At 42.5% G+C, this 21,951-nt stretch overlaps 1 protein-coding gene across 1 annotated transcript in view; it reads right to left on the bottom strand.

Moving 5' to 3' along the window:
• Nucleotides 1-3,794: 3,794 nt before the first annotated feature.
• Nucleotides 3,795-21,951, bottom strand: part of LOC118400578 (thioredoxin reductase 1, cytoplasmic-like) — a 28,045-nt gene continuing 9,888 nt past the window's right edge. The window contains exons 7-16 of the mRNA XM_035797568.2: nt 20,376-20,518; nt 19,581-19,696; nt 14,193-14,418; nt 13,634-13,726; nt 13,292-13,368; nt 11,331-11,487; nt 10,887-10,994; nt 8,909-9,004; nt 8,375-8,509; nt 3,795-5,176 (exon numbers count right to left, since the gene is read on the bottom strand). Of these exons, the coding sequence (XP_035653461.1) occupies nt 5,114-5,176; nt 8,375-8,509; nt 8,909-9,004; nt 10,887-10,994; nt 11,331-11,487; nt 13,292-13,368; nt 13,634-13,726; nt 14,193-14,418; nt 19,581-19,696; nt 20,376-20,518 (1,214 nt within the window). The 3' untranslated portion in view covers nt 3,795-5,113. The remainder of the gene's footprint in view (nt 5,177-8,374; nt 8,510-8,908; nt 9,005-10,886; nt 10,995-11,330; nt 11,488-13,291; nt 13,369-13,633; nt 13,727-14,192; nt 14,419-19,580; nt 19,697-20,375; nt 20,519-21,951) is intronic.

Below are 21,951 nucleotides of genomic sequence, written 5' to 3'. Positions count from 1 at the left end.
GTAAGAGCTCACTCTCTCCCCTCCCTTCTTCCCTCACCACCTCCTCCATCAAGCCATCCCTCCTCCTCTAAAGAATGACACTCTGTCCCAGGATTCATTGCAAACACATTTTTGTCCAGATGAGGTGAAGGGTCCATTTGTTTATGGGTAATATGTTCCCAGACAGTACAACAAACTGAGTGAATGGCTCCACATAAAATGGGTAAATAAAAACAAACTCAGTAGGATTACAAATATGGGGATGGTTTGGTCTCTATGCAAAGAATTGTTCAGCTCTTCGTGGACACCAGGGACTAGTGAAACTGTACTGTCCCCTACTGGACAACAATGATAAAACGGTGAAATGTTGAGATGACAGGGGACATACAGAAAACAAGAGGAGAAACAATGATTCTCCTTGTTCATACTTCCAAGTTTTAACTGAATTGTTACTCCTTTTACATCTGTACTTATCTGCTATTAGTCATCTAACGCGCACATAGAATGGTCGGTAGAATGGTCCCACTTTAAAGCTGTAATGTGTAACTTTTTGGGCCACCCAACCAAATTAACTTAGAAACCGGAATTATAGATCTGTCACTCATTGAATGCAAGTCTAAAGAAATCAGTAGATTTTAGCTATGATTCCCGGCTTTGTACAACAGCATCAAACAAATGAAAATATTTTTGGTTACTGAAAAGACATTTCCCAGCGGTTTGCACAATGATTCTCTACGCATTGCTTGTTTTGTCACAAACTGAAATTAGGCAAACTATTAGAATTTGATCAACCAGGAAATGGCAGAGCGATTTATGAATATTGCTCTTTTAAACTAGCGTATAAATGCATCATAAAGATTCAAGGAAGCCTTCGTAAGATCTTTATTAGGCCTATATAAAATGCATCACTCTATATAGCACCTTGACTTTTCATGAGCAAGTTTGATCATTCAAAGCACCAGCAGAGGACACTTGAGTCCATACCCCGCACCCTGCCATTGTTCGAACCATAGAGAGAATCATAGGGAGAGGTACATTACGCAGAAATAAGAAATTATCACTCCACTCATACTAGATATAAACTCAGCAAAAAAATAAATGTCCTCTCGCTGTCAACTGCGTTTATTTTCAGCAAACATAACATGTGTAATGCAAGTTCCCAGACATTTCTAGGGGGAATGGCCCTAGCCCTCACCCTCCGATCCAACAGGTCCCAGATGTGCTCAATGGGATTGAGATCCGGGCTCTTCGCTGGCCATAGCAGAACACTGACATTCCTGTCTTACAGGAAATCACGCACAGAACAAGCAGTATGGCTGGTGGCATTGTCATGCTGGAGGTTCATGTCAGGATGAGCCTGAAGGAAGGGTACCACATGAGGGAGGTGTTGTCACGGACCCTCGACCTCCAAACCGCTCCCGCTCCAGAGGCCTCCATGTAACGCTCATTCCTTCAACGATAAACGCGAATCCGACTATCACCCCTGGTGAGACAAAACCGTGACTCATCAGTGAAGAGCACTTTTTGACAGTCCTGTCTGGTCCAGCGACAGTGGGTTTGTGCCCATAGACAACGTTGTTGCCGGTGATATCTGGTGAGGACCTGTTTTACAACAGGCCTACAAGCCCTCAGTCCAGCCTTTCTCAGCCTATTGCGGACAGTCTGAGCACTGATGGAGTGATTGTGCGTTCCTGGTGTAACTCGGGCAGTTGTTGCCATCCTGCACCTGTCCCGCAAGTGTGATGTTCCGATTTACCGATCCTGTGCAGGTGTTGTTTCACGTGGTCTGCCACTGCGAGGATGATCAGCTGTCCATCCTGTAGCGCTGTCTTAGGCATCTCACAGTAGACATTGCAGTTTATTGCCCTGGCCACATCTGCAGTCCTCATGCCTCCTTGCAGCATGCCTAAAGCATGTTCACACAGATGAGCAGGGACCCTGAGCATCTTTCTTTGGGTGTTTTTCAGAGTCAGTAGAAAGGCCTCTTTACTGTCCTAAGTTTTCATAACTGTGACCTTAATTGCCTACCGTTTGTAAGCTGTTAGTGTCTTAACATGCACCTGTGGAACGGTCGTTAATTAATTGTTTATGGGTCATTGCACAAGCATTGGAAACAGTGTTTAAACCCTTTACAATGAAGTTATTTGGATTTTTACTAATTATCTTTGAAAGACAGACAGGGTCCTGAAAAAGGGACATTTCTTTTTTTGCTGAGTTTAGTTCCTGAGTCACTGATGCAGGATGAGTCGGTGACAGCTCAAGGAAGTCTAAAAACATTTAGTTTGACTTGTAATAAACCAAACGGCATTACCTGTTCAGTTTTCAATGCAAAGTACTAAGAATACTGTATATGTCCATTGAATGTAATCAAGTTAATGACTGATGATTGTTTGAGTCTAAGATTAACAAAAACCTGTACTTATAGTCGAACATGTTTCAACACAAGACTCCATTACAACAGAGGCGGTTAGGGTCATTATTTGCAGTGAGGCAAGAATAACATGACTTGTCATTGTGAGTCACAGAAGTTGTTGGTCGTTTTCTGGTAACAATCACAGAGCACGTAATGTTCGAGGTCACTTTATCTAGCCCGCCTTGGCTACAGTTCCTTCTGTACCATAAAGGTATGGGAGAAAATCTATAGGAGACCAAATGTTAAGTGGTTTTGGGGTCTTTGTACAGTATGTTTGCAATCTTTGACAACTTCATTCTCAGTGAGAGGAAAAGGCCTTGTTCTTTATAATTATGGGCCCTAATCTCAAAAATATAGAACAGGACTAGAAATGTTTACTTACGAATTTATTCAACCCCTTTGGACTATTCAGGTATGTTGCCACAGATTTCTAGTAACTAACATGAATTACTCCACCTTAAATAAACTCTGGGAACACTGATTAACAGGGATGGAGCTCTGTTTGTTTGAAAAGCGCTCAATGATAAACAGACAAAATAATTTTAATCATATCTCCGGTAGATTGCTTTTCAATTCAACTGAGGGACTATAAAGCTAATTAAAATACATAGTCCAGAGTTGCCATGGCAGCATGTGCAGGTGACACCGTTTACACACCCAAGCGAAAGACAGAACCACTAAACCCAACAAAAGCTTCACACCAGTCCAGGCTCTTTTGATCATGACCGCCACTAACTGGATGAATAGGACATAGCAATTGATACGGAAATACCCCATTATACATTTTTCAAAACATCCTTGTCTGATATATAGGGAAATGAATGGGAGCCCACTTCAACGTGGTTTGATCGACTGTGGATGACGAATGAAGAGGAATAAAATAATCTCATCACTATGAAAACCACCCACCCACCTTGTACTGAAAAACAGTTCCCAGCAAACAGCATATTGGGTTTCCTAAAGATATACCTCAGTTCAACTGTTTATATACAAATTCCCCCCTCCCAATACACCTACTAATGGTTTATGATACACAAGTAATGAAATGCTGATATAGTCTAGTCACAGATCTGTTTGTGGCAGGACAAACCTGGTCTGAGTGGAAGCCACATTGCAGGTCCTTTCCAGTAAGGAGGAAACGTCATAGCACACTAATAAGACCCGATTCCCGGTTATGTACTCTGATCTTATCTCATGAAACTAAGGTTGCTAAGGAACGGCCAAACACCCGATATTTCCTTAGGTACTTTCCCGTAAACCGGACATACTCTTCTCACATGCACAAGATTACCCCACCAACCACTAAACCCACTAGGCAACCACAGGTCGTTTCATGATAGAAGCTAAAATAAAAGTAACATCTTAAATTTCGCTGACACAAACAAAAGAGTCAAGACGATAGTTTGCATGTTGACATGGTCTTTCAAGACTTTAATCAAAGTGATCTAGAAAAACGGTGATACCAGTGAAGCAGTCATTAATACATTTTGACCGGTGTCACTGCTCAACAGTAGGCAGAAAATAACTCTTAAATACTGTCCTCTACCAGATTGGATACATTTTACATACACAACTCAGAGGCAAACAAAACAGCAAGATCAAACTGATACAAAAGAAGCATTTATTTAATTATCCACTGAAAACTTTTAAAGTGTGTGTGCGCGTGTCAAATATATACAATAAATCACCACAATTCATGTTTTATGTATTCAGTCATTGGAATTACTAACAGTGTTTTCTGAATCAGGACAGAGATTTGAATGATGGAGGTTCTTTCTTTTGACTTCTCCTACATGCACCTTTTTGGTTCACACTTTGCTAGAAGTTGGAATTGGGAGTTTCCTTTAAAGTCGACGATCCCGATGTGGAGAAAACGGCAAGTTCGACACCATGAGAAATACTGATATTTTTAAAAATCCATTGCCCCACATTAAACTTGATTTCAATTTTCCATTTCTGAGATATCGGACAATATACACTTCTGATGAGAAATAATGCCTGGAATGTTGATGGCTTGCCAGAGAAGAGACGTGATGACAAAAGAAAATAAACACATCTTAGGACATAGTAGTTAACTTCCACAGAGTAAAAATGATCAGGCATTTCCACCACACTGGATCAGAGAATTATTGTATCCATTCAGCTGTTAACATACTACAGGAGTCATTATACGCAAGTGTGTGTAGATGTGTGTGTGTGTATGTGTACATGTGTGTGCGGGTGTTTAAGTTTGGACGAAGGGTTCGGTTCACCCCTGGTGTCTTTGGACAGAGGGACATCAGTTCTAGCCCACCACAGTGATTGGGTTAAGGGCCAGCACGTCAAACAGCACTCACCCATCCTTAGAGATGGGTGGTGCACCTCTGAGGAAGACACACACAGGGTGCATTGTGAAAGCAGCAGAGTAACCCCGCTATCTAGCAGGCTGTCCCATAGATAGTTAATCACCTCATATGTCTTTTATGTCCACACTACAGGCCCCCCTCAGAGCATTTATTGGCTCAATCTTTCCGACAGTATTATACTGACCCACTGTTTCCCCACCCTTATTCCCAAATGTGTGGTTTCATCCGTTCAGACTCCCCCCCACCTTATTGGTTTTTCCTGAGAAGCGATTGGTCTTGGGTATAGAATTTGAGGGGGCCAGGTTTGCGCAGAGCTACGAGGTGAGAGATCTAAGATGGAGAACAGGACAGCCCATTAAACAAGCAGGGTTTAACCTCAGCAGCCCGTCTGGGTGATGTCACCGCCTGAGCTCTTGGTCACCTCCATGGTGGTGAAGATCTAGAAGAAAAGAAGAAGCAGAAAGACTGTTGAGATCTGCATCATAGCAAGGTAGCACGACTTGTTCGCAATAATTGTTTTAAATGGTCAGAGCCAAGCTCAAACCATAGAGCTGGATAGAGAGTGCGCTTGCAACAAAATACTGATGTCATTAGCCTTGAACATTACCTAGTTACCTATGACAGGGGTTCTCAAAGTGGGGTCCGCGGACAAAGTACTGCAGGGGTCTGCTGCCAGATGTCATATATATATATCTATCTATCTATCTATATCTATATCTATCTCTATCTCTATATATATATACAGTGCCTTGCGAAAGTATTCGGCCCCCTTGAACTGTGTGACCTTTTGCCACATTTCAGGCTTCAAACAAAGATATAAAACTGTATTTTTTTGTGAAGAATCAACAACAAGTGGGACACAATCATGAAGTGGAACGACATTTATTGGATATTTCAAACTTTAACAAATCAAAAACTGAAATATTGGGCGTGCAAAATTATTCAGCCCCCTTAAAACCTCTTGCTCCTACCTGGCACGCAGGCGTCCCATCTAGAGCTCTGGAAATGCAAATGCGCTACGCTAAATGCTAATAGTACTAGTTAAAACTCAAACGTTCATTAAAATACACATGCAGGGTATTGAATTAAAGCTACACTCGTTGTGAATCCAGGCAACAAAATGCTTTTCGGCGAAAGCATGAGAAGCTATTATCTGATAGCATGTAACACCCCAAAAGACCCGCAGGGGACGTAAACAAAATAATTAGCATAGTCGTCGCTACACAAACCGCACAAATAAAATATAAACCATTCATTACCTTTGACCATCTTCTTTGTTGGCACTCCTAGATGTCCCATAATCACTATTGGGTCTTTTTTTTCGATTAAATCGGTCCATATATAGCCTAGATATCGATCTATGAAGACTGTGTGATAAACGAAAAAAAATAGCATTTCATAACGTAACGTCATTTTTTAAAATTCAAAAAGTCGACGATAAACTTTCACAAAACACTTCGAAATACTTTTGTAATGCAACTTTGGGTATTAGTACACGTTAATAAGCGATAAAATTCATCAGGAGGCGATGTCAATTCTATAGGTGTCTGTCTCGAAAAAATGTCTTGGAGAGAGCTCGACCAAAACATCCGGTCGGAGACCGGAGTGAATCGATTCCCTTGATTCGGTTAGACCAATAATCAAAGCTGAATCAAATGACAAGACTAGACAACGTGTGGAAGCTGTAGGCACTGCAACCTCGGCCTCATTTAATTCGGTTCACTTTGAACAATTCCTTGAAGTCGCGTATGGATATTTATTTCCATTTTCAGTGATCAGATTTTCCTGCACTTTTCGATGAAACGCACGTTCTGTTATAGTCACAGCCGTGATTTAACCAGTTTTATAAATGTCTGAGTGTTTTCTATCCACACATACTAATCATATGCATATACTATATTCCTGGCCTGAGTAGCAGGGCGCTGAAATGTTGCGCGATTTTTAACAGAATGTTCGAAAAAGTAGAGGGTCGACTTAACAGGTTAAGTTAATACTTTGTAGCGCCACCTTTTGCTGCGATTACAGCTTTAAGTCGCTTGGGGTATGTCTCTATCAGTTTTGCACATTGAGAGACTTAAATATTTTCCCATTCCTCCTTGCAAAACAGCTCAAGCTCAGTGGGGTTGGATGGAGAGCATTTGTGAACAGCAGTTTTCAGTTCTTTCCACAGATTCTCGATTGGATTCAGGTCTGGACTTTGACTTGGCCATTCTAACACCTGGATATGTTTATTTTTGAACCATTCCATTGTAGATTTTGCTTTATGTTTTGGATCATTGTCTTGTTGGAAGACAAATCTCCGTCCCAGTCTCAGGTCTTTTGCAGACTCCATCAGGTTCTTCCAGAATGGTCCTGTATTTGGCTCCATCCATCTTCCCATCAATTTTAACCATCTTCCATGTCCCTGCTGAAGAAAAGCAGGCCCAAACCATTATGCTGCCACCACCATGTTTGACAGTGGGGATGGTGTGTTCAGGGTGTTGCTTTTACACCAAACATAAGGTTTTGCATTGTTGCCAAAAAGTTCCATTTTGGTTTCATCTGACCAGAGCACCTTCTTCCACATGTTTGGTGCGTCTCCCAGGTGGCTTGTGGCAAACTTTAAATGACACTTTTTATGGATATCTTTAAGAAATGGCTTTCTTTTTGCCACTCTTCCATAAAGGCCAGATTTGTGCAATATACGACTGATTGTTGTCCTATGGACAGAGTCTCCCACCTCAGCTGTAGATCTCTGCAGTTCATCCAGAGTGATCATGGGGCTCTTGGCTGCATCTCTGATCAGTCTTCTCCTTGTATGAGCTGAAAGTTTAGAAGGACGGCCAGTTCTTGGTAGATTTGCAGTGGTCTGATACTCCATCCATTTCAATATTATCGCTTGCACAGTGCTCCTTGGGATGTTTAAAGCTTGGGAAATCTTTTTGTATCCAAATCCGGCTTTAAACTTCTTCACAACAGTATCTCGGACCTGCCTGGTGTGTTCCTTGTTCTTCATGATGCTATCTGCGCTTTTAACGGACCTCTGAGACTATCACAGTGCAGGTGCATTTATACGGAGACTTGATTACACACAGGTGGATTGTATTTATCATCATTAGTCATTTAGGTCAACATTGGATCATTCAGAGATCCTCACTGAACTTCTGGAGAGTTTGCTGCACTGAAAGTAAAGGGGCTGAATAATTTTGCACGCCCAATTTTTCAGTTTTTGATTTGTTAAAAAAGTTTGAAATATCCAATAAATGTCATTCCACTTCATGATTGTGTCCCACTTGTTGATTCTTCACAAAAAAATGCAGTTTTATATCTTTATGTTTGAAGCCTGAAATGTGGCAAAAGGTCGCAAAGTTCAAGGGGGCCGAATACTTTCGCAAGGCACTGTATATACATTTTGTTATTTAAAAAAGGTACTAAAAGATTAAATGGACTTTGGCCAAGAAATCTGTGAAATAAATTTAGAGGGTGTAACACAATGCAATATAATATTATGAATCTACAATGCATGTTGGGGGCTCACTGGGTTAACTGAGTATGAAGCCACTTTTTTGCACTGTGGAGGGACTTACTATACCTGCCATATATATATATATATATATATATGAAATGCAGCCTGCAGCTGGTCTGGGATCAGTCTTACCTCAGCGCAGGTGGGGTGTATGCCAACGGTGTTGTCCAGCTGCTCTTTGGTCAGGCCACATTTCATGGCCACGCCGTATCCCTGCGTCACCTCTCCCGCATTGGGACCCAAGTAATGGAACCCGATCACGCGGTCCTGCAGGGAGACAGAGAAGGGTGTTACAGGGTCTGATAGATCAAGTGTATCGGTAATGTACTATTTTGTTATGTTAGGCAGACCCTGCATGGAGGAACTTGTGTTCGTCTTCAACATGTTGAATTTCACATTCTAGAATAGCTTTCAGAAAAACAAGTGACAATGGGTTCGCATTGTCAGGGTGGCAGCCTTTTGTTCCCAGTTTTATTTATTTAACTAGGTAGGCCAGTTGAGAACAAGTTCTCATTTACAATGAGTTTTATTTGTCTGGCTCCCAGACATCCTCTGTTTTCAATGTGAGAAAGTCTGAACTCTATATGGCGAAATAGGTGACAATAATTGCTGTATCTATGAATTAAAACAGGTAGTCAGGTAAGTTTGGAAAGAAGGTGTTCTTACATTGTCCAATTTATTACAGATGATCTTTGCGTAGCACTTGTTGTTGTCCCTTTTGGGGACAGTGAACTCCAGAGGCCAGAAGAGACTGTGGTACACCTACACAGTTAACAAGGACATTAAAATGCACATACCGTAATGGAAGAATAACATGCATTTTATTAATAAGGGGGGAAAAAATGTCTGTTAAGAATCAGTTAGAAAAGTTGAAAGAAATGGTAGAAATCATAAGTGAACACAGAACCAGAACTCTGGTTTCCCACTGTCTAATAGCTAGCCATTTTAGCTGGTGTGTCAAAGGCTTTGTTCCAGTGTCCACATTTCAACTGGTATGCTAGCTAAGGTGCATATGTGAGCAGAGCCAAAATGTCAGTTAATATCGGTCCAATATGGATTATTCAGTGCCAGTGGGCTGCGAGTGTGTGTGATGTGGCTGAAGTACCAATCAGCGCCTAAAACTAACTTTGGCTACCAGCCACTGTGGCAGGTAGATATATATATATATATATATTTGTTTAAATCTACCAGTCACTCAAGATTATTTTAACCAGCCAATTTTGTGTTTCCATAATTACATTGTTTTGTTTTACATTATTTTTTAAAGATTGACATGCTTAGTAATCTTTCTAAAACATAAAATGTATTTCTAGTAAGAATGTGGTATATTGCTCAACTCAATTTTATGTGACCTGTATTTTAACCAAAATATCACAGAGAAAAAAACACAACTGCCCCTTTAAGCTTACCTAGGTAACGGGGCCAATAGTCATTTGTGCCTGTGAGGAATCTCAATAGCAGGGGCCAATTGCTGTCTCTTTGCCAGCAGTAAAAGCAAACTCAAACATTGAAAAACAATGTAGCGTATATAATGTATACCGAACAAAAATATAAAAACACAGCATGTAAATGTGTTGGTCCCACGTTTCATGATGAAATAAAAGATCCCATCAAATCTTCCAAAGCTTATTTCTCAAGCTTTGGGCACAAATTTGTTGACATCCGTGTTAGTGAGCATTTCTCCTTTCCCAAGATAACCCATCCACCTGACAGGTGTGGCATATCAAGAAACTGATTAAACAGCATGGTCATTACACAGGTGCAACTTGTGCTGGGGACGAAAAAATGTAAACCACTAAATGCGCAGTTTTGCCACACTCAAGTTGAGAGCGTGCCAGATAATTGAATGTTCATTTATTTCTCTACCATAAGCCACCTCCAATATAATGGGACAATTTGGCAGTTGTCCAACCAGCCTCACAACGTGCAACCAGCTACCCGGACAGCTGATGAAACAGAGTATATCTGTCTGTAATAAAGTCCTTGTAGGGTTAAACTCATTGATTGGCTGGGCCTGGAGCCCCAGTGGGTGGGCCTATGCCCTCCAAGGCCCACCCATGGCTCCATCCCTGCCCAGTTAGGCCCTAATCTATGGATTTCACAAAACAAATTTAGGGATTAGTGATTTCCTTGTATGAACTAAGTCAGTAAGATCTTTGAAATTGTTGCATGTTGTGTTTATATTTTTTGTTCAGTATAAATAGCCAAGAAACAAGGAAAGTCTCTATTCAGTACACTTCAGTAAATTAGACCAACTAATGCGCATTGCTTCTAAAAACAAATATTTCTTGCGCGCACAAGCCCCCAGTGTTGCTGCACGAAAAGGGATAGTGTTATAATAATGTTAGGATTCTTATTTCTTTGTGAATTACCAAATAGGAAACAAAACGGCAGAAATGCTTCGACAACATCTACTGCAGAATTTATTTTGCTATAAAATCACAACTCACATTTGGCCATACTTGACTTTTGACTATTTTTATGAAATACTCCCATTGTAGAGTCCCGAGTGTGACCAACGTGGACGGTGAATTAGACATTCTTACTCACAAATGCCAAAATCTACACATATTTGGCAGGGTGTTCATTTTTGGCCAGGTTACCAGTAGGCTGGAAGTGGAGCATGTGTTGCGTCAGTAGCTACCTCCAGGTTGTCTTGGCCGTACAGCTCCATAGCTTTCTCCTCAGACAGCCCACAGGCACCATACTCCAGAGGGGTGAACACCGTGGTGGGAACATTCACGTAGTCACACTGCACACAGAATTCAACCGCAATTAATAACAATTTACGATCTGTACCAGGTGGTGTCACAGAGGTTCACCAGGCAAAATAACCTACTGTATGATAGAAGCTAGGGAAAATCTGTACATGGTTTCTTCTAGATTACACATTTTAGGTGGGGCACAAAGACCCCACCACATAACACCAACATCCATATTTTCTTCTGAAAGAAACAAGCGAATCTTCTCAAAGCATAGGCACAGAGATAGTACTGCCGGAGGGTTACACTGTCAATCTGCTATGGTCTAGCAATAGAAAATGGCAACTCCTAGGGGGTAAATTGAAGGCCTGCTGTCTGACAGTTACCTTGAGCGAGGCGCCCGCGTACAGACGGCGTGCCAGCAGCTTGCCAGCCTGGATAGCCACGGGCGTCAGCTCCCACTTGCCCTCCAGGATGTCTCCGATGGCATAGATGTGCGGCACGTTGGTCTGCTCCTCGTCGTTCACCGGGATCTTACCATTCCTGGGGAAGGTGGAGAAAGAGTGGAAGCTTAGCGAGGGGACATATATTTTTTATAAAATAACAACAATCACCAAAATATACAACGAAACAGTCGGAGAATCTGAAATTCATTCAGATACTATAAGAACACAACAAACCATGGCAAATGTGTAGAATTTCATGAGGTTAGCTTTAAAAATGCAAAAGTTCTCAGCCCCATGGCAAAATAAGCTTTAAAAACGACAGCATTTTAGTGGGCTATGCCCACATCACGCACCCCACCTAAACCCCATTTTGATCCTGGAAAAACCGGTGTGCCAAAACCGGTGTGGTATTTGCATAATCTAATATCTGACCATGCAAAACAACTCCGACCAGGTCTAGTGTGTTTGGACAGAATGTGTGTGTGTCTATACAAGAGAATACTATACCACAATGAACAACTTCTCAAGTCACATTAAAAACTAGTCATTTCTCTGTTATTCATTAGACATTTCGCTTTTGTCAATAATCCCTCCTACACGACACGTAGCGCAACCCCGTCCACGACACGTAGCGCAACCCCGTCCACGACACGTAGCGTAGCGCAACCCCGTCCACGACACGTAGCGTAGCGCAACCCCGTCCACGACACGTAGCGTAGAGCAACCCCGTCCACGACACGTAGCGTAGCGCAACCCCGTCCACGACACGTAGCGTAGCGCAACCCCGTCCACGACACGTGGCGTAGCGCAACCCGTCCACGCGACACGTAGCGTAGAGCAACCCCGTCCCACGACACGTGGCGTAGCGCAACCCGTCCACGACACGTAGCGTGAGCAACCCGTCCACGACACGTAGCGTAGAGCAACCCCGTCCACGACACGTAGCGTAGCGCAACCCCGTCCACGACACGTAGCGCAACCCCGTCCACGACACGTAGCGCAACCCCGTCCACGACACGTAGCGCAACCCCGTACGACACGTAGCGCAACCCCGTACACGACACGTAGCGCAACCCCGTACACGACACGTAGCGCAACCCCGTACACGACGCGTAGCGCAACCCCGTACACGACGCGTAGCGCAACCCCGTACACGACGCGTAGCGCAACCCCGTACACGACGCGTAGCGCAACCCCGTACACGACGCGTAGCGCAACCCCGTACACGACGCGTAGCGCAACCCCGTACACGACACGTAGCGCAACCCCGTACACGACACGTAGCGCAACCCCGTACACGACACGTAGCGCAACCCCGGTGGCCCTTTAGCCGTGTGTCAGTCAGCCCCGTGTTAAAATGCTGCTAGGGTCCCAGTCACATGGCTGACTCCGAGGTGCAGTCACTCCTAAACCTGGCGATTGCCTTATCCCTACGGCCTAAAGCACTTTATGGCATAACCAAACACCATGTTAGGAACATGAAAAACACATCCTCCATCCAGTTTACATGATTGTGAAGAAGCCCAAGGTTAAGATACCGTTGTGTCCTAATGTTACAGCATTTTACTTTTGAGTAATTTAGCAGACGCTCTTATCCAGAGTGACTTACCAGAGCAATTCCCATACATAGAAATTCAATACATTTTCCTATATTATTTTCCCCTAACCCTACCACCCCTCCCCTAATTGGAGTAAACTAATGAAGCACAAAAATCCCAACAGTGCCAGTTCTCTCCTCCCCCCCTCTCTCAGGGGTGGAAATAGTGCTGAATCACCATGACTGGAGTCTTAAAGGTACAGGCACACACAGCATCTTGTCTACATCTCCTTGGTGACTGCTGCAAGTGTGAATCGGTGGATGAATGAAATAAGGGAGAGAAAACAAAAGGAAGGAAACTTACTTGGGGTTGACTTTGACCCCGGCTTGATCCAGGCCGATCTTTCCTGTACAGGCGTCACGCCCCACAGCTATCAACACCTGAGTGAGGAGAAGGAAGTCACCTGGTTAACAGGACATTTCTCCAGCATGTCATTAAAACAAAGCAGGAATTATTCAATTTAACTGACAATTTTTTTTTTACAAATGCTCTAAGATGGACAACCCTGCAGAGTTAATTCCTAATGCAACATGTTTAAGTAGTATATTTTCAGATTTAACTCTTGGTTTCAGCCATAAGTGCTAGATTTACTTTGGGACTCCCAATCTATATTGGATATTGAGCATTACAGTGATGGCTACGTACAGTGTTGTACTCTCCCTCGATGGTCTCGTCTCCCTCCGTGCTCTTGGCTGTGACCTTCAGCCTCCCAGGAGTACCTGCCTCCAGCTCCTCCACCTGGCATGTGTACACACACACACACACAATTTCTTTTATATCTAGTTACAAAATGTCTTTAATGCTACAATGGCCAGGGCCAGGTGAACTGAAGGCATCTTTTTCTGAAAGAGCAAGTGGTTTTTCATTCAGTTTGCCCATACAGGCTAACAGCCATCAAAGTTAGACTTAAACTGATGACAACCCTTTAGATAGAGAGCAAAATATTACACAACTTCCCTGATGACAGAGCAATTTAGTACCAGGCATGTCCAAGCCATTACAGCTGAGGAAAGACACAAGATCCTTGTACACAGATCTGGGTTTAAATTATTTTAAATACTAGCTGTACTTCATTGAGTTTACCTGTTGAAATTAAACCAATATCTACTATCCACCTGGCATTTCAGGCAGCCAAAAGCTAAACGAAATATTTCAAAAAAGATTTTAACCCATGTCTGGTAGTAGATAAGTCACGTTGACGCACCTTGACGGGGACGTACTTCCGGAGGAACTTTACGCCATGCTCCTCCATGTGCTTGCCGGCACGGTTGGCCATTTCCTGGTCGAAGCCCCTCAGGAGGATGGAGCGTACCATGACTGTCACATCCAGGCCCAGGCCCGCCAGAAAACCCCCGCACTCCAGCGCCACGTAGGACGCCCCAATCACCAGGGTCTTGCCAGGGCAGTGGGGCAGAGAGAACAGGTCGTCGCTGCGTAAAAAGGATGGACACACACAGGAAGAGCAGCCAGAGTAGAGTGCACTTCCGTTAAAACCATAAAGCTCTTAGATGTATCAATGCCAAAATTCACCCATTATTTCTGCAATAAGCATGTGAAATACTTGAATGTCAGATTGATTCACTAAACAAAGTTATATCCTTACAAATGTCAGCAGTTAATCTCCCAAACAATACACAGAAAGACTGGTTATGTAGTCTGAAATGAGCCGGGGTCTTTATGAGACCAGTAGATAAGTATGTAATCTGAGAATTTAGTTATTCAGTTACAATTAGGGCTGACCCCATTTAGTCAACTGGTCGATTGTTTGGTCGATAGGCTGTTGGTCGACCAAAATGTCTTTAGTCGAGCAGTAGCAAAAAAAGAAGAAGAAAAGAATCATGGTGTATAAGACCTGATTGGCACCTGTCTGAATGGACTAATCCATTGCGGAGGACATGGGGATGGCACAGTCCATCACTAAGACGCTATTGAAATTGTATATGTTATATTATACAACACAAATAAATTATATTATTTTTTAACAAATGCGCCTTCTCCCATGTTGGAAAGCGGTCGCTGTCTGAAAAACATGAACCTGTTTGGCAGAGACATAATAGGCACACCGTGCTGGCTCTTTACCTTTTTCTTGATCTCAAGTATATTATTATATTATTATTATTATTATATATTATTTTCCACAATTAGTCAAATTTATTCCACACATCTAACTTCCTCTTTACCTCATGAGCAAACAGTAAACATTCCCCCGTTTCGAGTTTGTCACGTCCTCTCCATTTTGCTGTCACACGTTAGTGTTAAGGGTTTGTAATAACCAATTTATTGATGTAATTATGACATGCTATAGGTCAGGTCCTATTGGTCACATACGCATACGTGTCACGTAAAGAGAGCAAGTGTTGAGGGAAAAGGGAAGGTTTTGCCTAAACAAATTTTGGTAACACATTTTCAGTCAGAAATGGCTGTTCCGGAAGTGTGATCACTCTCCGCAGCCGATGTGAGTAAGATCTTTAAACAGGTCAACATTCACAAGGCCACAGGGCAGAATGGATTACCAGGATATATACTGCGAGCATGCTCTGACCAACTGGCAAGTGTCTTCACTGACATTTTCAAACTCTACCTGTCTGAGTCTAATACAAACATATTTCAAGCAGACCACCATAGTGCCTGTGCCCAAGAACACTAAGGTACCTGCCTAAATGACTACCGACCCGTAGCGCTCACGTCTGTAGCCATGAAGTGCTTCACTATTATCCCAGAAACCCTAGACAATTTCCATACCGCCCCAACAGATCCACAGATGATGCAATCTCAATCGCACTCCACACTACCTTTTCCCACCTGGACAAAAGGAACACCTATGTGAGAATACTATTCATTGACTACAGCTCAGTGTTCAACACCATAGTGCCCTCGAAGCTCATCACTAAGCTAAGGACCCTGGGACTAAACACCTCCCTCTGCAACTGACTTCCTGAAGGGCCGCCTCCAGGTGTTAAGAGTAGGTAACACCTCCGCCACTCTGATCCTCAACATAGGGGCCCCTCAGGGGTGCGTGCTCAGTCCCCTCCTGTACTCCCTGTTCATGCATGACTGCAAGGCCAGGCACGAATCCAACACCATCATTAAGTTTACAGATGACACAACAGTGGCAGGCCTGATCACCGACAAAAGCCTATAGGGAGATGCTTGTGAACTACAAGAAAAAGAGGACCGATCACATCCCCATTCACATCGACGGGCCTGCAGTGGAGCAGGTTGAGAACGTCAAGTTCCTTGGTTTCCACATCACCAACAAACTAACATGGCCCAAGCACACCAAGATAGTCATTAAGAGGGCACGACAAAACCTATTTCCCCTCAGGAGACTGAAAAGATATGGCACAGGTCCTCAGATCCTCAAAAGGTTCTACAGCTGCACCATAGAGAGCATCCTGAATGGTTGCATCACTGCCTGGTATGGCAACTGTTTGGCCTCCAACTGCAAGGCACTACAGAGGATAGTGTGAACGGCCCAGTACATCACTGGGGCCAAGCTTCCTGCCATCCAGGACCTCTATACCAGGCGGAGTCAGAGGAAGGCTCTAAAAATTGTCAAAGACTCCAGCCAACCAAGTTATATAGACTGTTCTCTCTGCTATAGCACGGCAAGCAGTACCCGGAGAGTCAAGTCTAGGTCCAAGAGGCTTCTAAACAGCTTCTACCCCCAAGCCATAAGACTCCTGAAAATTTAATCAAATGGCTACCCAGACTATTTACACCCCCCCTTTCTTTTATACCACTGCTACTCCGTGATCATCTATGCAGTCACTTTAATACCTACATGTACATATTACCTCAACTAACCGGTGCCCCCGCACATCGACTCTGTACCGGTACCCCCTGCATATAGTCTCACTATTGTTATTTCACTGCTGCTCTTTAATTACTTGTAACTTTTAATTCTCATATATATCCATATCATTTTTAAAAATTGCACTGTTGATTAGGGGCTCGTAAGTAAGCATTTGACTGTAAGGTCTACCTGTTGGCACGTGACAAATAATTGTATTTTCTTTTTTATTATGTTGCAGCTTCAGCAACACGGACAGTGCGATAAACTGTTAATGTTCTGTGGTGGTTGGTGCAGCAGGGAGGAGAGGGAGACAACAGGTGCTAGTCAGTCACTTTCTGTCAATTTCTTTTTAACACAGCAAGTCTGAGCCAGGCCATTCCCTCTAGTCATGTGTCTTAATTTCATCAAAACAGCTTACAGCATCAGACAAGCTCAGTGTAGATAGTTAATTTGATTAAAGCACATCCGATGTGTTTATATACAGAAAAATACATGTTTAAAAATGTCAACCAATAGATTTATCTGTTATTTTGACCCCTCTTGGTCAACCAAGATTTTTGTTGTTGATGCCAGGGACCATTTAAAGCAGGTTCTATCAGTGTCTGTTCCTACGACAACACATCAGTCTACAGCAGCAGAGGGTAATCTGGAAATCCTGTGTTTAGACCAGTGGGAGATTATAGCCTTACTAAACGAGTACGCTGAGATACAAGGCTTAATGTGGTGGAAATGAGAAAAGTGAGTGAGTATGGTCGCATATAAAAACTTGTTTTTCAACCACGTCACAAATTTCTTTAATAAACTATAGTTTTGGCAAGTCGGTTAGGGACATCTACTTTGTGCGTGACACAAGTAATTTTTCTATCAATTGTTTACAGACAGATTATTTCACTATCACAATTCCAGTGGGTCAGAAGTTTACATACACTAAGTTGACTGTGCCTTTAAAGAGCTTGGAAAATTCCAGAAAATTTTGTCATGGCTTTAGAATGTTCTGATAGGCTAATTTACATGATTTGAGTCAATTGGAGGTGTAACTGTGGATGTATTTCAAGGCCTACCTCAAACTCAGTGCCTCTTTGCTTGATATCATGGGAAAAATCAAAAGAAATCAGCCAATACTGAAAAAAAAAACATAGACCTCCACAAGTCTGGTTCATCCTTGGGAGCAATTTCCAAACGCCTGAAGGTACCACGTTCATCTGTACAAACAATACTACGCAAGTATAAATACCATGGGACCATGAAGCCATTATACCGCTCAGGAAGAAGTTCTGTCTCCTAGAACAATCCCAGAACAGTAAAGGACCTTGTGAAGATGCTAGAGGAAACGGGTGCAAAAAGTATCTATATCCACAGTAAAACAAGTCCTATATTAAAATAACCTGAAAGGCCGCTCAGCAAGGAAGAAGCCACTGCTCCAAAACCACCATAAAAAAGCCAGACTACCGTTTGCAAATGAACATGGGGACAAAGATAGTACTTTTTGGAGAAATGTCCTCTGGTCTGATGAAACAAAATTAGAACTGTTTGGCCATAATAACCATCTTTATGTTTGGAGGAAAAAGGGAGAAAAAACACCATCCCAACCGTGAAGCACGGGAGTGGCAGCATCATGTTGTGGGGGTGACAGCATCATATTGTGGGGGGTGACAGCATCATGTTGTGGGCGGTGGCAGCATCATGTTGTGGGGGGTGGCAGCATCATGTTGTGGGGGGTGGCAGCATCATGTTGTGGGGGGTGGCAGCATCATGTTGTGGGGGGTGGCAGCATCATGTTGTGGGGGGTGGCAGCATCATGTTGTGGGGGTGGCAGCATCATGTTGTGGGGGTGACAGCATCATGTTGTGGGGGTGCTTTGCTGCAGGAGGGACTGGGGGACTTCACAAAATAGATGGCGTCATGAGTGAGGAAAATTGTGTGGATATATTGAAGTAACATCTCAAGACATCAGTCAGAAAGTTAAAGCTTGTTTGCAAATGGTTCTTCCAAACGGACAATGACGCCAATCATACTTCCAAAGTTGTGAAAATGGCTTAAGGACAATAAAATCAAGGTATTGGAGTGGCCATCACAAAGCCCTGACCTCAATCGTATATAAAATGTGTGGGGAGAACTGAAAAAGCACGTGTGAGCAAGGAGCCCTTACAAACCTGTCAGGAGGAATGGGCCAAAATTCACCCAACTTATTGTGGGAAGCTTGTGGAAGGCTACCTGAAACGTTTGACCCAAGTTCAACAATTTAAAGGCAATGCTACCAAATACTAATGGAGTGTATGTAAAACATCTGACCCACTGGGAATGTGATAAAGAAATAAAAGCTGAAATTAATAATTCTCTCTACTATTATTCTGACATTTCACATTCTTAAAATAAAGTGGTGATCCTAACTGACCTAAGACAGGGAATTTTTATGAGGATTAAATGTGAGGAACTGTGAAATATTGAGTTTAAATGTATTTGGCTAAGGTGTATGTAAACTTCCGACTTCAACTGTGTACACACACACACACGCTTTAACCTGTACTGTCTTGCTAGAGCTGGGTCATATTCACTAGGCTCCAAACAGAAGGACACATCCAAACAGGGAGGGATTACCTGATCTTGTCCAATTACAAATACTTGTTTTTCCATTTCCATTGCAAAAGGTTTTGCCACAGTGTGCACTACTAAATACAACCCTGCAGTGTATTTGTCTCTATTGTGGTGATGAGGGCCTTCCCCTGGCTGGACGGCAGTCTAAATGGATTGTGGGTTAAATAATGCCTGCGGTGTGCTGTGAGGGAAGGGTCTCACCTGGTGATGCAGTACTCTTTGTCTCCGGGGATGCTCAGGTAACGCGGCCTCTCACCTGTCGCCAGGATAAACTTTGCGGCCGTATGGAAGGTCTCCTTCCCTCGCTTGTTGGTCGCCTGGTAGGTGGAGTGGGTAAGTACGGTGTTAAACATTCTTCACAGATTTATTTCTCTCCTACACAAAATAATTTCCATTAAAATCAACACCTAGACTCATCTCATCTGTTGAGTGTGGTTAACAAGAATCAATGCTTCAAGTCAAGGGTGTGCAGTTTAGAACCTCCCATGGGAGACAATAGCTGCTTTACCAAGTGCTGTGAAGTGTGTTTGTACAGAGCCATTAAATATCTTTGGGATTTGTTTGATTAGGTTAAGCCAAGGAACTAACATGAAGAAAGTTACAGCTCATTTGTTATTTGGAATCAAGACTTTTGCCAGAAATGCATCTTAGTAATCGTTAACTTTTATTCTGCTGGAGCGAGAAGTAAGAAGCAGAGTACTTCATTTAAATATTTTTCTTTACTCCGTTGTTGGGTTTGTTGTCTCTTGAATCCTGTCGGATTCTTTTTATGAAAAATGTATTGAGAATATAGTTTCAGAATAGATCATGTGCTTTGCATCTAAAAAGTTCACATCCATTTTCATACCGAATTGACTGCCTTCTAAAATGGGTCAAATTTGAAGGCAGTAACTTCTGTATGAGAATGAAAGTCAATTTTGTATGAAAATGAAAGGTAGTCAATTCATTAACAACTGTTGTCAAAGATCTGCTTGTAAACTCAAAGGGCCGACCCACCTTGATTTTGTGCGACTCAATGAACTCAGCGTAGGAGTTGATGTAGTTGACGTTCTTGTCGCGCAGCGCCACCCGGTAGCCCCAGTTCAACGAGCCAATGTAGTTGTTCACCGCAGTCTTCATTGTCTCCCAGTTGTGCTTCACTAAGAACCAGATGAAAATTAAAGTCAACAATGACCACACAAACAAGTCTTAAGTTCTTTACTACCATTACTGAAAAAGCCACTGAAAATGTAACATTGACATTTCCGTGACCTTAAGTTACCGCAGGCTCATGAAGAGGGCTTAAACAAGAATGTTTTTAAATCAGAAAGTGACTTATGCCTTCACATGTTTCATTCCTAGCACTGTCCGTGGCTCTGTTCCCAATACCCTTACTACTTTGGTTGTGTTGGGTAGAGATGGGCATTTGACGGTTCCGAGTACTCACATTATAAAAATGTTTTCCAGAGTACTCGGAACAGGGGGAGAAAAAATAAATCTACTTTAGAACAAAGGGAAGACCTGACTGGAAGAAAAACCATTTGGGAATTTATCTATGCCAACAGTACACAACAATGCCTAATTTATCATAACCATTAGCGATTACAAACCTTAATTGCCTCATACTGTATATTGAGTCAATAAAAAGGCAAGTGCCATTTTAAGATTCATTTAGTGAAACCGTAATATCAACTGGTTATATATTATGGAACACAATCTTCAAAAAGGCACTGGCACTTCCTTGAAGACTATGGCTGAGCAATGGCATAGCCTTGTTTTGTTAATTTAGCAGATAACACACTCGTTTTGAGACGTTATCACTGTCAAGACAAACCTATTACATAGCAACACAGGAGGTCGATGGCACCTTAATAGAGGACAGGCTTGTGGTGATGGCTGGAGCGGAATGGTATGAAATGGGTTTCATGCGTTTGATGCCATTTCATTACATCCTCCCCTTAGCAGCCTCTACTGTTAATAGCAAAAGACATTAAATATAGCAGAATAAAATAGAACCAAATATTTTTCCAAATGAAAAAGTTGCCAGTGCGAAGTAATGCGCGTCTGGAATAGTTCTTCTCAAAAGATGATCATATGAAATGGGGCTTAGTTTGGAGCGTTGAAATACTTTTTTTTCACGGTTACAAAACAAAGTCTGGTCTTCCTTTCCCTATATGCCTACAGACATACAATGTAGTTTATTTTTCCTGTCTAAATGGATGAATAATTCCACATGGAACACTGCATGGTGATGAATTACAGCCACAACAGGTTTGTTTGGTGAGTAGGACTAGGCTTAATGATTGAGGAAAATACACTTATCAAAATCACGTTTTGCAAATTTTCAGTGCGGAACCTGTTTAGGGGGTTATAGACCAGGCTAACCAATTCTAAAAATGACACTAGCAGTTTGAAAAGTAGCCTAAGCGGAAAATAAACAGGATGAAATTATTCCAAACTCCAACTCGTTGTTAGAAACTGTTGTTATTTGTCAAGGAATGTAGCTTGTGTATCCCACCAGCTAAAGGCATTTTTTTATGCCCACCATATTTAATAGGAATTTATTTCTGTAGACCTAATGGGAGCTTGTGTG

This window comes from Oncorhynchus keta, chromosome 21 (genome assembly GCF_023373465.1).
Source record: "Oncorhynchus keta strain PuntledgeMale-10-30-2019 chromosome 21, Oket_V2, whole genome shotgun sequence".
NCBI lineage: Eukaryota > Metazoa > Chordata > Actinopteri > Salmoniformes > Salmonidae > Oncorhynchus > Oncorhynchus keta.
Note: the sequence above shows the minus strand (reverse complement) of the source record. Positions and strands in the feature narration are given on the sequence as shown.